The 15,662-nt window shown below is 44.9% G+C and overlaps 2 protein-coding genes and 1 pseudogene across 2 annotated transcripts; 2 read left to right on the top strand and 1 right to left on the bottom strand.

Annotated features, from left to right (window-relative positions):
• Window positions 1-6: 6 nt before the first annotated feature.
• On the top strand, window positions 7-1,326 carry LOC6044776. Its single transcript, XM_001862200.2, has 2 exons — window positions 7-372; window positions 436-1,326. Exons 1-2 carry the CDS (start codon window positions 146-148, stop codon window positions 1,286-1,288), a joined length of 1,080 nt encoding a protein of 359 aa, XP_001862235.2. The 5' UTR covers window positions 7-145; the 3' UTR covers window positions 1,289-1,326.
• A 5,814-nt stretch (window positions 1,327-7,140) lies between these two features.
• On the top strand, window positions 7,141-8,297 carry LOC119771105 (annotated as a pseudogene).
• A 3,308-nt stretch (window positions 8,298-11,605) lies between these two features.
• Window positions 11,606-13,232, bottom strand: LOC6044782. The gene is made up of 2 exons (XM_001862206.2): window positions 12,336-13,232; window positions 11,606-12,274 (listed from the first exon to the last, which is right to left on the bottom strand). Exons 1-2 carry the CDS (start codon window positions 13,230-13,232, stop codon window positions 11,606-11,608), a joined length of 1,566 nt encoding a protein of 521 aa, XP_001862241.2.
• Window positions 13,233-15,662: the final 2,430 nt, after the last annotated feature.

The following is a 15,662-nucleotide window of genomic DNA, read 5'->3' as shown; positions in this document are numbered from 1 at the left end:
CAAAGCTAGTAGAACTGTCAAAACAAGTAATCAAAACAGACCAAAACAACAACAAACTTTTGTTTAGGTAGTTAAACAAAAGCTGTCAAACAAATCAAAACAAAAACAAAATTCGCTTCGGTTCCACCAAATTAACGAATCCGAAATGCCCTGCTGCGTGTTCCGCTGTCCGGGTGGGCCCAAGTTGGTGCGCTTCCCGGCCGTCCCGGCCCTTCGCGAGCGCTGGCTCGAAGCGATCCGTGCCGGCACGGGGACCCGAATTCCAAGCGATCTGCTCCAAGGCAAGACGCTCGAGCTGTGCGTGTCCCACTTTGCCAAGGATCCGACCGAGTGCGGGGACGAGTACCAGGAACCGTCGCGGTTTGTCAATCGGTGAGCGTGGAGGATGATTCTACGGGGTTTCGTGAACTGATCAACAGTTTATTTTTGTTGTAGTTCCGGCAAGCCGTTGAAGATCGGCAGCTGCCGACTGTGTCATAGATTTGGTCCGCAGCGCGAAATGATCTCGCTGCAGGGCAAAGTGGCCGCAGACTTCCGCATCGACGTCATCCTGCAACAGCAATCGATCCTCAAAGTCGAACTCAAGGCTTCGGACTTCCTACAGCAAATCTGCCAGGAGTGTCTGGTTCGGGTCGAACTGATCAAGTCAATTCAGCGGGAGTTCTACTACAAGAACGCCACCTTCAAAACCCTTCAGAAAAGCCTAACCTCGCTGGAGGTTGTCCAGAGCAGGGAGACTCGCCGAAAACCACCACAACCCATAATCGACTGTGACCTGCTGGACGAGGACTCGATCGTGGGTTTCACGATCGATAAGACGAACCCGCTGCAGCAAACGTGGAACGTTCCAGAACTTCAACCATCTCCATCGAATCTCATCGTAAAGCCGAAGAAACAACCCCGCGAACCTCCGCCAAATCAACGAACCTCCAAGTGCTACATCTGCCGATTGCAGTTCCACGGCCGGGAAGATCTGATCTACCACCTGGAGCAGAGCCACGTGGCCAAGCCCCGGTACGGCTGCTCGGAGTGCAGTTCGAAAACAGCGCGCTTCAAGGAGATTACGGCGTACAACGTGCACCTGAGCTGGCACGACGAAGGGGAGCGGCCGCTCAAGTGTCGCAAGTGCCCGCTCAGGTTCGTGACCAAGCGGGGCCGGTTGGACCATGAGAGGCGGGTTCATTTGCGGAGAAGCAAAGGGAAGGCAGGGGTTTTGAAGGGGAGGATTGCCGCGAAGAAGGTTCTGGCGACCTCAGGAAGTCGACGTGCAAAGGTTGTAAAGAGCTGATTAAGAAACTAATAAATCGTTTTTCAACTTTTCAAAAAGCTTTGTTTATTGTCTTATCAAGTTTTGGAGTTTTTGTAAAGTTTACTTCCTTATATCTCTCTTTTTTCCCGATAAAGCTAAAGCGGTGTATGCACTTCGGAAGGAATCGCTCAAGAAAAAATTCAAAAGGGCAGCAGTGGCAGCGAAAGCAATCCAGAGTTTTTTTTAAAGGACCAATAAACTATTGTCTTTAATTTGTTTATAGGACCTAATCAAACAAAAAAACAATAACAATGTTAATAACAAGTTAACTTATAAACAACAAACGTCGTCGTATAAACCCATAATCCTGAATATTGCTCATTTACGAATTTAGGCTACCCAAGTAGCACGCATAACTTGTCGACTGTTGAATAATAGTTAGACAGCTGTTTTGGATCAACATACAAGAAAAAATGTAAACGTTAGTTAAATAACAATTTGTTTTACTACTTGTATAACTGACTTATGTAACTAATGAGATGTGTGCCATACAAGTGTTAAAACACAGTCAACATCACTCTTTTACAACTTTTACACACAACATAGGGAATATGCACTTGCTCCTAACACCATCCAATTGGCTGATTTTCACTATAAAAACAATTTATTTTCGGACACTTTTGATAGAAACTTACTTGCTCACTTCCTATTGAGCTATTTATCACTTTATTTCACTCGAAAACACTTTTTATGAGCTTTAATTGAACGTCAAAGTGCTGATATGCCAAGATGCTGTTCCCTCATCTGCAATGTTTTACTCGAAAACAGTTTGTTGAATAAAAACAATATTGCACTGTATGTTTCACTGCTTATCTAACATAGTCATGTGACGGCATCTTCTGAAAAATGGACGTGGCCAACCATTCTATAAATAACCTTAGTTTTTCTCGCTTTGTTACACAAATGTTATCGGAGAATAGATAATATAACTGATGCTCAACATACATATTCAACTTGACATTTCGTGTTGTTAGGTGGTGTAAATTTGTACATTAGGAATTTAGAGTTCCAATAATGTTTATTTATTGAAGATTGCAATAGTTTTGATCAAGGTTTTGATTGTTGATCGATTAATTTGTGAACATATCGCTGGTAAAAGCTACAAAAATTATCAGCTTATAGAGTTTATGATAGAGAAAACAACAAATCAAAATCATACCGATTTTCAATATTACTCCGTGGTACGGTAATCGAAATGACAGTTGAAATGGTTTGTTATAACAAAGTTATATAGTGGAGTTTTAAAAGCTGACTTGAAACAAACTTATATAACTTCAATTCCAATGACAACCTTCGTTGGAGTTATGTTCTTTAGCTAACAAAATAGACAGCAGCCTTCTTATTGACGCTTGGGCCAGCTTGTTTACTATGAAGCCCCGTGGAGAGATGTGGAAGCGCGCCTGGACCTGCCGTGGAGATAACAACAAATCGTCGAAGTCATCGGATCGAATCTTGGGAAAGAGGAAGTTCATCAAAAAAGGAAAATCTAAAAGTTTGCCATGCAGGGAATTTCACACTAATCATCACAGGTAGACTGCGTGCCATGATTGTTTTTCTTTTTTTCAAATTCAATTTCGAATTATTTTTAATAAATGTGGCAAAAACAAGCTTTTTTTATTAGCTTCGTCGTTGATTAAAATTCTAATAAGAAATGTTTGTTTACATGTAAGTTAGTCAACGGCTAGACAGCTGTTTTCAATCTTTCAAACTTTCCTTTTCAGTGTGCGCTTTGATTTGACAGCACAGCCGTAAACCACGCCCCCTTTTTTTCGTTGAATCTCTTGTTAGCTAGCACAGTGTTGTCAAATACAATTGTACAACTTACTCAGATAACTTGCATCTTTTTCTGGCAAGTTATACAACAGAAAAAAGTGCGCTTTTTCCAGTTCACAGGAGTTGTAGAACAAGTTGTGACAACGAGGCGGATTGCTTATACAACCAGTTAGGAAATACGTTTATCTGACAAAGTGTGTTGCTTGGGTAATTATGTAATCAAAAACTATTCAAAAACTTTTATAACAACTGTTTTATTTGGTAGTCAATTAAAACAAGTTTGATTAACTTAACAAACTAACGTTTATTGACACGACTGTACTGCTCGGCACTCGGATACAGAATGAATGAAAAGTGAGAAAGAAAGAGAAAGCGCGCGTGAATGAATGACGTTTGTAGGGAGTGTCCATAAACTACGAAACTATGGCATGGTAATAAATAACGTAATACAACATCTTCCCTGTTTTATCAAAAAGAAAACTAAATAGAACTGTGCTTGAGAATGAGGTTAATGTGTAACTAAAAATAAAGAACTAAAACTAAACCACAAAATGCTGGATGTTTCTGAAGACCACTGGAGCTTGTTCGGATGATGTGTGACTGCTAGAGGCAAAAAGCTTGATGACTGGTATCGAGATTTGGTGGGTTACATTGGGCGTGTTGGGTTCATTACGTGGATCCGGACTCATCAGGTCTCGAAAACTTCGTGTAGCGGCCAAGACCACAGCTAGCACCATTCGTGGTTCGCCTTCCGCGGACTGGATCATCCGTCTGCGGCTGCCGCGGGCCGCCTGTCGTACGATCACAGCGCGTTCTTGTTGGTTGACGATCTTGCCCGGCAACGCTACCTACACACTGAGCTTCAATGCGGCAGATGCTGCGCTTGGTAGAATCCGGCATGTTGACGCGAGTCATTTTGCCGAACTCCAAGAAGCCCAAAGTGCGACACACGTGCGCAGATAGCAACGGACCTTGCTCAACATCGACCACTTGTAGGACCAGGTTGTACTTACGGCCGTATTGCCGACAACGGATAGTCGTCTGACCGATCACAGGAATCTCGCCGCCACCAAAGCCATGAAGGCGGTACTTCGACGGTTGAAGATCACTGTGGGCTCTTCCGGTCATCCGCTGTAACCAACTGTGTCCCACGAGGCTGGCGTTTGCCCCTGTATCCAATTCGCACTGAACTGACTGCCACTTTCCAGCGATGCACATGTCCAGATTAGCTTCAACATGCCCACCACTTCCATCGGAAACTTTTCCGATTGTTGCACTTTCGCTGCTCGTCGACTCCGTCTCCGCTAAGTCACCGTCGGTACTGCTATCCACAAGCACTTTCTGCACACGAGACTTCCGCTTTAGCTTCTTCCGACGCTCTGCCTTGCACACTGCTTCGAAATGGTTCTTTCCGCCACAACGATAGCACCGCTTGCCGAACGCTGGACAACTGCCTTTCGTGAAGTCATGCATTTCGCCACAAAACTTGCAGTTTTTTGCATGCTTCTTCACTTTGTTCACGCTTGCACTTCGTTGCTCGGAAATCGGGTGCTGCTCGGCAATTTCCTCCGCGCGGCAAAAATCAACTGCTTGTGCCTCCGTCAGATTCTGCATCGTCAACAGCTTCGTGCGCAGCTTCAACCATTTGATCGACGTGACGAGCTTGTACTTCAGCAAATCTTCTTCCAGGACTCCAAACTTACACATCTTCGCTTGCGACTTCAATCGACACAAGTAGTCATCGATTCTTTCCTCCGTCCCCTGAGACAGCGAGAAGAAATCAAACCAATCGATGAACTTGTTCCGCTCACGTACAACCTTCCGCTTGATCGCCGCCAATGCCAGCTTCGGGTCCTTCTTCTCCACGGCGGTCAGTTCGAAGTTGAAATACTTCTTTAAAGCCTCCGTTCCAACCACCGACAGCAGGATGCTGGTTTTCTGCTCGTTTTGAGCCTCTGGCCACTTGTCCATCCCAACCGCACTGGCGTAATACTTCCAACTTTCTTCGAAAAAATCGAAGTTTCTCTCCATGTCTCCATCCAGTTCCAGCGGGGGCGGAAGAGGAACCGATGCCACTGCCGCCGGTCTTTCCACAGGCGCAGCCGGCGCCTTCTTCAACGATCCAATCATCTCCTGGAACTTTCCCATAAACTCGGCAAACTGCTTCGAATCCATTTTGTGGGAAAACACTTCACCTCGACACGACCTTAAAGAAAAATATGGCGCTGGACAGGATCAAACAAGTTCGCTCTTCACTGCGCAACTGCTTCGCGATCACTTCCGCTGATGATTTTCTTCGTCGCTCGATCGAACTTTTCCTCGCCGAACACTTTCCGCGATTTCAAATGACGCCGGAAATCAACTTTAGTCCACGAGTGCTTCTGACACCATGTTTTATTTGGTAGTCAATTAAAACAAGTTTGATTAACTTAACAAACTAACGTTTATTGACACGACTGTACTGCTCGGCACTCGGATACAGAATGAATGAAAAGTGAGAAAGAAAGAGAAAGCGCGCGTGAATGAATGACGTTTGTAGGGAGTGTCCATAAACTACGAAACTATGGCATGGTAATAAATAACGTAATACAACAACAACAATGATTAATCATCAGCAAAATTAAGAAATCAATAATTTAAAATTTCTTAAATTAAAAATGTGAAAATTTTAAATTCTTTAATTCTTAAACTAGAAATGCTAAAATTTTAAAATTATAAATTTATATAGATACGAAATTATGAAAATATAAATTTATTTTTTGTGTTTCAAATTTTTATTTTTTTTATTCCTAAATTCGAAAATTCTTAAATTCGTAAATTTTTCAATTCTTAAATTACTAAATTCTCAAATTCTTAAATTCTTTAATTCTTTAATTCTCAATTATTAAATTAAAAGTTTTTGAATTTTAGAATTTTAAATTTTCAAGTTTTGAAAATTTTAATTATTTAAATTACCGTCATCATTGACGATAGTTCTTGATTGCGAAGCTTGTTAGAAGTCAGTTAAATGTCTTTCAAAACTCGACTGTAAAAAAAATCTCACGCCCGCTTCACTTGTATTTTTTCTGACCGGGAGCCCGAATCAAACCAAAAGCACCAAAAGGCCTTTTTTGACATTTTGATTGAAACCGCGGTCACCATTTTGTTATGCACAACAAAAATCGCACGCGCACGCGTTCGTTCCGGAACCGAAATGGCCTCCTGCCATGTTTGTGACCAGGCCGCTGCCCAAAGCGCGTTTCGAACGAACGAACTTTATGCTTGCCGTCAACGGCAACGATCGGTACTGGTTTTGCGACGGGTGCGATTCCGGACCGCTGCTGGATACACTTCAAAAGTTGGCCAGACGGATGGACGATAGTTTGCGGAAAATCGAGCGTTCGCTGGAAGGAACTGCTGCCCGGCCGGATCCGCTGGAACTCCGGTGGAGTTTGGCGAAGTGGTCTGAAGTTACCCAATTGCGGATAGAAGGCTATTTCTGACTCAATACTTCGATCCCGATGCAACTGCTCAATCACATGCCAAATCTAAAGATAATTAAGCTGATTTCTGCGATATGTACTAGACGAGGGGGATGACACTCCGCGATTTGACTAAAATCGCATCAAATTCCACCTCATTCGCACATCGCACCTTCATCGTGGTTGTTTTTTGCTCATCGCGGCAAATCGCGCCAGATCGCGCTCATCGTGGTCAGATCGTGCTCGAATGAAAATTCTTGTTCATGCAGTCAGGGTTGCCATGCAATATCCGTTCTTGCAGTTTTCCGTGATACTAGCCGCACTGCACAAATGTTTATTCGAGCAGTCAAAAATGTAAATAAACATAAATTTTAAAGAATTTTTAGAACGTTTTGGAGCAGCGCTTTTGAAATATAATTAAAGGGTAATCAATCAAGATAAAACCAAACTAACCCCACGTAAACTAACGTTTTCTTCACTGCCGTAGTCCGAGACGGCATCTTTGAAAGTGCTGAGTTGGCCATCCGATTTCATCCTCCCATCGGAGCGGCGTACAAATCTGCGAAAAGTGTCAAAGATCCAAAGTGACCCCTCCACCTACTGGTTCTTCCGTCGTTCCTGCTCACCGTGGATGGTGGTTCTTGGTTGAAGGCCCACGTCGCTGAGGATAAGTTAGATGCGGAGGTTGAGGGAGAGGACGAGTCGGTGACAGACCAGGTTGAGGAAACTGAAATGGATGATGATCCGGAAACGACGAAATCTCCCGACGCCGATACGTTTCTGTTGTTGATCCGCCCGCTACACTCTGCTGGATCTGGTTCACGAGCTTCCGGCCGGTTACCCGGCTGAGTTTCTGGTCGGATTCGACAAAAAGGGAAGTGACGATTTCATCGTTGAAACCATCCAGACTTCGTTCCGCTATCGGAGGGACTTTGACTACTTCTTCCAGAACATCTCGGCAATCGGACATCCGTTCGGGATGAACATAGCGCCGATCTACCGGGACGCCAGTAGCAATCAGTTCTCGGAGGCTGTCTTCAAGAAAATCTTCTCGATCATCGAAGTCGACTAGGGCCTGGACGGCGAAACGTTCTTCAAGTACGTGTTCCTGGCCGCAATCATGGTGCTGCTGCTCGTCGTCGGCCAGCAGTTCCGCGATTCGTATGGCAAGCGCAAGCGATCGTCGGCGGTGCGCAAGACCGTCGAACCGGAAACACTAACAACAAGGACGTCGACTACGAGTGGATCCCCGTGAAGACGCTCAAGAAGGTCCGAAACTTCCCCAAGGGCGCAAAGTGTCCCCCAAGCTAAGCCCTCAGCAGTGAAGCGGGCCGTCGGAGACGACTGAATCTCGTGCGCAACTCATCCATCGCGAGGTTGGTGGCCGATTAACCCGATTAACCACTCCGATCCCGGAGGGATCGCAAACTGCTGGAGTGGCTCACCGATGCTGGAAGACGCGATCGATTTTGTGTCGCAGATTCTGATGACTGATAACCTGGGCGTAGAGCAGCGGTGCTGGATCGGAGGCGGTTGGCACTGCGTGAGGACATTGCTACCAATGGGAACAACCCTCGATGGCAATGGCAACGTGCGCCATCCGTAGAGAATCATCGCAGACGCGCACTTCCGAACTGGTGAATCGGCGGGGGCCTTTCCGACGAAGGTGTAGCCAATCATTCCTAGGCTGGACTCGGCCAGCTTGACCAGGTCTCCGAGATTGACTTCACCGTGCCCAGGACGATGCGGGGGTCGTGTTGCTAATCGGTTGAATGTTGTTGGCCGACCCAAGAAACCCCGAGAGGAATTCCCTGGAAGGCGTTCGCGTGCAGATGTTCCAAGACTAACTACTTACTGCAAGTTACCCTTGAATTCCTGCATCTCACGCAGGAAATGCGCGACGCTGTTGTTGCAGGCATCCTCGTACCGCGTTACGGCATCGATCCACAGAAAAACGGTGGAAATCTGCGAGCCGGAATCCTCACTGGCCACACGCAGTCCACTGTCCAGCTGGGTCGCCTCTGGCGGCGGAACATTGAAGTTATATCTGTTTGGACATTTGGACAGGAAGTCACCTAATTATGGAATTTTAATACAACGATAAATAAAGTAAATTAAAAAAAAAGCATTTGTGATAATGTGTTACTAAATCGAATATTCACGAAATTCTTTATTTGAATTGCATTCAAGAAAAATTAAATGCAGAATTGTTTAGACTCTAACAATTGTTTAGGTCGGGCTCAGCAACGGAAGTGACGATTTCTTTATCAGTCTCATCACTACTGGTCGAACGTCATCAGCTGACAAGCCTGTCGAAAGAACTTATTCATTTTATTGGACTTTCTGGCAAATTGAAGCACGTACAGAATTCATTGGGCATTGGGTGGATTGCGCGGACGATCAAACATGTCTGCGGAACGGTCAACACACTCCGCCAAGTCGTCCACAGCGACAAGAACGAGATGATTCCGGATGACACCAAGATTGGAGTAGTTTAAGTGTTGACGGCATGGTTGAGAGCCATCTTCAGAAGGCAAGGGTTAAGGGGTTAAGGGCGAGAATCAAGTAAAATAGACTTATTTTAAAAAATAACACTGTTGTTACTTTGCTTAACATAAATACACTGGAACACTGTCAGGTGTTTAAATTTAAAAAAAAAAGCGTAAAAGTTCTTGACGCGCGCGTTCAATAACTATTTCACTTCCATTTTGCTCAGTTTCGTAACTTCGTCCAACTAGTAGTTTCACGTGCGCAGAATTTTCCAACTCGCGGTCGCTGTTTTTTGGTTAAAGTAACAAAATGATTCGACACGAACGCGCAGCTTGCAAATGCCCACGACAGACGGATTGGCTTCCGTAACGTCCGGTCGATATCGTTGCACGTCTTCACATTCACGTTGAGCCAGGATTTTTTGTCACTTGCCGAGCAGCAGCCGGTGCCGTTTGGGACGGTTTGGAAGTGTCCTACGAGGGCTGCGTTTTAGGGAATACTCCAAGAACCACCAAGCCGGGCAGCTTCCAAATTCAGCTGGCTGGGCGGAGACCTGGCGCGACCATTGGCCGCATGGATACGTCTTCCACCTGCCCAAACTTTGCTACCGTGCGAGTTCCAGTACACCTCGAAGATACCGCCGGTGCCCCTGTTGGCCAATCTGCATATTAGGATGTGGATGCTCTTGTCGAAGCTGTCCGAAGCCAGGACTGAACGCCACCGAGTTGACCCACGCAACCCGCTTGACGTCCCACACGAGATCGAATCGAACGAAGCGGAAGCCAGGATCAAATTCATTGACGGGTTGTTGGATTAGGTTCCGGTGCTGGTCGAGGATTACTTTATAGTGTAAATCTCCTGCGAATAAGAATGAAAAACAAATTTGGCTGTTCATCGAGAAATTAAAAGTGTGAGTGTGTGCGTGCAACATGGAGTTAAACTTTTCTAAGTGCCATGGAAACCTTCACAGTAACTGCACAGAAAGTTTAACTCCATGTTGCACACACACTCATTTTTAATTTCTCGATAGGATTAAAAAATAACAACAAAGTTTAATTTTACCGTTTTGACAAAACTCACCAGCAAATCGTGCACGTACATGTCCTGCCAAATGGCATCATCTAAGCACAAGGCCAGGAGCTGCCCCTGTGGTCCCCACTTGATGACATTGACTTTGTTTCTTAGATTAAAAGTGAGTAATGACTTGCCATTGGGAGGCTTAACCTCCACACGAACCGTTTGTCACTACATTCACTACACCTGGAACGTTTTGATCGGCTTGTTCACGCCCAGTTTGCACTAATCCTTGCTGCAACTGGCAAACGACAGATTCGACAGCCAGTCCACGTCCAGTGGTCAGGTGCCAAGTGGAAGCCAAATAGCTGCGATCGCTTCTGCGTCCCAGATGATGGTTGTTCTTTCCGCACACTTGCGAACAGCAGCAGCAGCGTTCCATTCCAGCGACGTTACGTCCTTGTAGCCTGGCGCACCGTTTCTGTCCTACTTGATACAGTGTCGTTTGGATTCGTCGTATTGTCTGGCATGTCCAAAGGCGGATCGGGCTAACACCGGAAACAATCAAATCCATGATTGGAAACGACGCACAGATAATCCCCTCACGTTTGTGTCCTCGCAGAACAGTGTCCTCCAAGACCGAAATTTCGATGCACTGGTCCATTTGCTGTCCGGCCGGGGCCGGTGTCCTAACAGACGTCGTCGTCTGTACCGTCAATGTTTTTGTCCACCACCACTTCCACCGGTTCCTCCCCTGCTGGATGTCCCGTTTTACCGGTTGAATACGGTTCCTCCCCTGATAGATGTCCCGTTTTACCGGTTGAATACGGTTCCTCCGCACAGAACCGTATTCAACCGGTAAAACGGCACGTCCAGCAGAGGAGGAACCGGCTTTAGAGACACTTGGCGGAAATCGGCCATCCTCCCGTCGACCACGTTTATTTTTTTATGTTTTTTTTTTCACTGCTCGAATAGAATGGCTGTCATTTGGTAGCTGTCAAACTTATTCGAGCAGTTGACAGCTCTCATCGTGAGATTTTGATTACATCGCGACCGCATCGTAATCAAATCGCGGCAAATCGCGCTAATCGCGTGGAAAATAAGAAAATCAAGGCAAATCGTGGTCATCGAGGCTAAATCGCGAGCTCATCGCGGGAGTGTCATCCCCCTCGGTACTAGATATGTCTGCGGATGATTTCGTCGAAGTGCGTGCCGTCAAACATATCAAAAAAGGGGAGCTCTCAAAAACTGACATCGAAGAAGAGAATCGCACTTTGCGGCAATTTGAAAGCTTTGAGGTTTGATTTCTAAGCAGTTGCTCCACATGAATCCAACAGAAGGATTTCTCGCTGAGCTGTTGAAACTAAACGACCTGAAGTTGAAGAAACCTACGCTGTACGGAAACGAGCTCCAGGATAAGCGCGTCATCGTTGAGTTTTTTGAAAAGTCAGCCAAATCTGGTATAATTTAACCTTGGAAAAATGATCTTCATCTGAATTAAATGCAATCGTTGCTATCGTTTATTGAGAAATTAATTACTGTTGCTTCAAAAAATGTGTCACATTTCCCCAACTACAATCAGCCTCTCCACCGATCCAAACCGCTCCCGCACCTGTTTGCAGTGCTCCTTGGACAGCGTACAGTTTTTGATTGTCAGCTGGCTGAGCCGCCGCAGCTTCTGACACATCACGTCCACCACCTCAAAGTCCAGCGTATCATTCAGCCCAACCATCGTGAGCTGCTTCAAGCTGCCCGCGCCCATCGTAAACAGCTCGACCATCGTCTGCTGGTGCACCTTGAACCCGATCAACTCGAGCGTAGTGAGATTGTCCAGGTAATCGATGCAGCACCGGCCGGCATCTTCGACTGTCAAATACCGCAGCGTCAGCCGGCGCAGTTGCTTCTGGGTTCGGATGGCCGTCAGCAGGCAGGACCAGTACCCAAGCTTGCACTCCTCGAGGTGCAGCTCGCGGACGTTCGGCGAGCGGGCTAGGAAGCGCCGCAGGCTGTCCGGTTCCTGGAAAGTAACCCGTTCCAGGTGTAGTTCCTGCAGGTATGGGCATTTGCTGGCGAACGTGGGCTCCGGGTAGACAAAGGTGGAGCCTTTGAGTCGCAAGTATTGCAGCTGTGGTGTGAACTCCAGCGACGGTTGAATTCCGGGTGCTTTCGGTACCTTGACCGCAAGCCATTTCAGGTTCGGCAAAAGTGCGCCGACTTCGTGTAGAATCTGGGTGGGAAAAGGGGAGATGTTGTGTTAGGCTGATTGAAAGGTGGGTGTCTTTGCTTACCATTTCGTTGCTTGCGCTGACATCCTCTATATCGAGCACTTCGAGGGTCGGATGCGTTCGACAGATTTCGACCAGAGCTCGGTTGTTTTTACATCTTGATTCGCATTTGTTCAGGTAAAGCCGCTTCAGTTTCGGTAGATCCAAGCTGCATAATTCAGCCAAAAGGTGCTCCGTCTGGATAACTTGAAGCGATTCCAGCGTTGCGCTAATTTTTCTCAAATACGATGGTAGTTGCAGCAGCAGGTTTTTAAATTCGTCGGAGCAAAGTTCGCAGAGGAGAGCTAAATCCTTCAAGTTCGGACACAGCTCCAGAAAGACGCCTAAATTTTGACCATGGTAGTTCAAATCGATGTGCAACAATTCCATTTGTTCCATCTGGAAGTCGGCCATCGCCGGCGCTTCATCAAGCGTGTCAATCAGAATGTCCGACAGGTGCAGCTCCTTGAGATTTGGAGTTAGCTTCAGCAGGCTTAGCATGTTCGGAAGCAACACGTTACAATGGTTCATGGTTAAATGGACGACCCCCGCTCCGAACGACGTCCACCAGGAACCGACCGTTGCAATTTTGGCACGGCTGAACGTGACAATTGACGCCGGAAGCAAATTCGAGGGCGCATAATCACGATCCATCATGACAAACTCCGGAAACTGCACCACAAGTTTGCCCCTGAGCGTGGAACTTCCATTCACGAGCTTCCTCCAGCGGTGACAAACCAGCCGCACCTTGAGCAGATCCCAAGCCGACAAGCTCCCGAATACCTCCGTCCAAAGTTCCGCTGGCAGCGTGAGCTGCCCAACTGCCGCGAGTTTGGCCACCTTCTGTGGAGGAGGCTCGCATTCCGAGCTGTCCCTGGTGTCGGTGAAGGTGGGTTGCCCACAAACTTTACAGTGTTCCATTTCTTCGGAGGTGGAACGGATCGCGAGGAGGAACGGTCACTAATCTGTTTGGAGATGGGGTCACGATAGCGCGCCAAAAAACTGTAAACAAACTAGTCGAAAAGGCTTTTTGTAGTGGCACGCTGAACCGGAATGGCTCAATTTTCAACTGTCAGTCTAACTACACTGTAACTGAAAATCGCACTTTGCTGAGTTCATTTTCGCACTTTTTCGTACACGCAGAAAAATGTTTTGTAGAATCAGCCTGTACGAGGTTTGTTTCAACAAAAAATTTGTTGAATTTAATCAACGCCGATTATGCGTTGAAACCTCGGTTAAAACAAACCTTGATTTTCTCAATTTCACAAAAATCTTTTGTTGTTTTGAAAAAGTTATTTTGACGTTTAGCTTTGATTCAACAAAAATCTTGATTTTCAAATCAACAAAATGTTTTGTTGATTCAAATATGCCTTATTTTTCTGCGTGTACGATTTTTTCAGTTCGACTACGATTACACAAACATGAAAAAATCGTATGCATGTAATACAATGTTTATTGAATATTCAAATGGGTACTAAAGCCCTATGTCAATTTTTATGTACAACGGTAAAAAAAAAGATTAAAAACCATTTCTGATCTTTTTTTTTCATTTTAATGCAAAAAAAATATTGACAAGACAACATTTTTTCGATGGATCAACTATGGTCCCCTTGGAACGAGCTGTCAAGTAGGAGCTTTTCTATCAAGAAGGGCCGCGAGGTTAATTTTTCAAAATTGATTTTAAAATCCATTTTTAACTCTTTGTGGTCGTACAAAGGGTCATTGTACTCGGAAAAATAAGCTTTATCGCTGTGAACAATAATATCAGCAATCTAAGCTTCATTTTAGGGCCCAATTGGTGACTTTTTTTAGTACTTTAATTCCTATTTTTATTAATTGTTGGATTCTTGAATTTTAAAATTCAGTAACAACTTTTCAATAGGGCGAAACCCTCAGATGTAAACAAACTGAGTTTTTGTCAGAATCATATAAAGCGAACAAAACTGATCCTAAAACACCCTCCATCATCACAAAATTCCGAAAATACGTAGTTTTACAAGCAAAAAACAAAAGGGCTAATCAACAACATCAATCAAAACAAACCAAATTGAGTTTCCGCCCTTGTGTTTTCATCCAATCACGAGGGCGAATGTAGTGTTTTCTGCAAGTTCCGACGTATATTTAGAAACACCAAATTTTCGTTATAATTTAGTGAATTTTAACCTGACAATCCTCAAAATGGATCAAAATGTATGTTTCTGATGTCTCTGACCACAATTCCACAACAAACACAGATTTGTATGATCATAAATACATAACTTTTTAATTTCAATTATTGTAGAATCGGATCTGGTCTGGATTCACAATCTAGATATGAAGGTCCATAATTTACCGGTTCTTGGAACATCCGGGGATTCTGGGTCTAACAGTTGCAGGACAAAAAGTTAGTGTAGGGAGGTTTAGGAGGAATGCCGTACAAAATCATCGCCTCCGTAACCATTGAAGCTATGCAAAGATAGAGAAGGCAGGATGGTGTCGCGGGGTGGCCTAGTCGTCAGGTGCCATGTCTCCCACTTCCGGCGGGGACACCCCAAGGATCGTCACTTCAATATAGACCACATCGTCAAACCAACTTGCTACTTACGGTGTATCCTGGCCAATCCTGGCTCAACGATTCTTGGCCTGAATCGGACTCCGTCTGAAGGCTTTCTAGACCAATTTTTTTATCACTGAGGTTGCAAATATCACTGTATTATCACTGACTGTAACGTTTCACAATGATAAAATAGTTGTTTCACCACTTTTTTCTTTAAAAACCCGAAAAATGAACAAAAAACAAAAGGGCGAATCTGTTGTTTACTTTTGCTTTGCGGCGTAACCTGACGGGCTAAACCGTTGTTTTGGTTGAGTGGGTGGCGAATACGATGGGGCGAAAATGGAGGCACGCTCTTCAAAAAGGCGTAATTTGTTTTTCTCAATTTTTAATAGCAAAAACACCTTAATTAATTTCAAATTGCTCTCTATGATGAAATTTTTGCTATTTTCTATTACGTTTTGACAAAATTGATGGTTTTCATGCTTTTGTGTGGAAATAGGAATTGATCGGAATTGCAAAATTTTGAATGTTGATTTTCCCGAAATGGCAGGATCGTAGGTTTCGCCCTTTTGAAATGTTGTTACTGAATTCTTGAATTCAGGGTTGTTACGGACGGCGCAGATCGCGCGGATGGCGCGTTTCGCGCGGATTTGGCGCGGATTTGCTGACTAATTTTGTTCAGGCGTGGATTTCGCGCGGATGGCAATTTTGATAAATAAATAGATAAATAGATAGAATTACTTTCAAGTTAATAAGAAAAATATTATGAAGAATTGGGTCCTAAAATGAAGCTTAGATTGCTGATATTATTGTTT

This window comes from Culex quinquefasciatus, chromosome 1 (genome assembly GCF_015732765.1).
Source record: "Culex quinquefasciatus strain JHB chromosome 1, VPISU_Cqui_1.0_pri_paternal, whole genome shotgun sequence".
In the NCBI taxonomy this organism is placed as follows: domain Eukaryota; kingdom Metazoa; phylum Arthropoda; class Insecta; order Diptera; family Culicidae; genus Culex; species Culex quinquefasciatus.
Note: the sequence above shows the minus strand (reverse complement) of the source record. Positions and strands in the feature narration are given on the sequence as shown.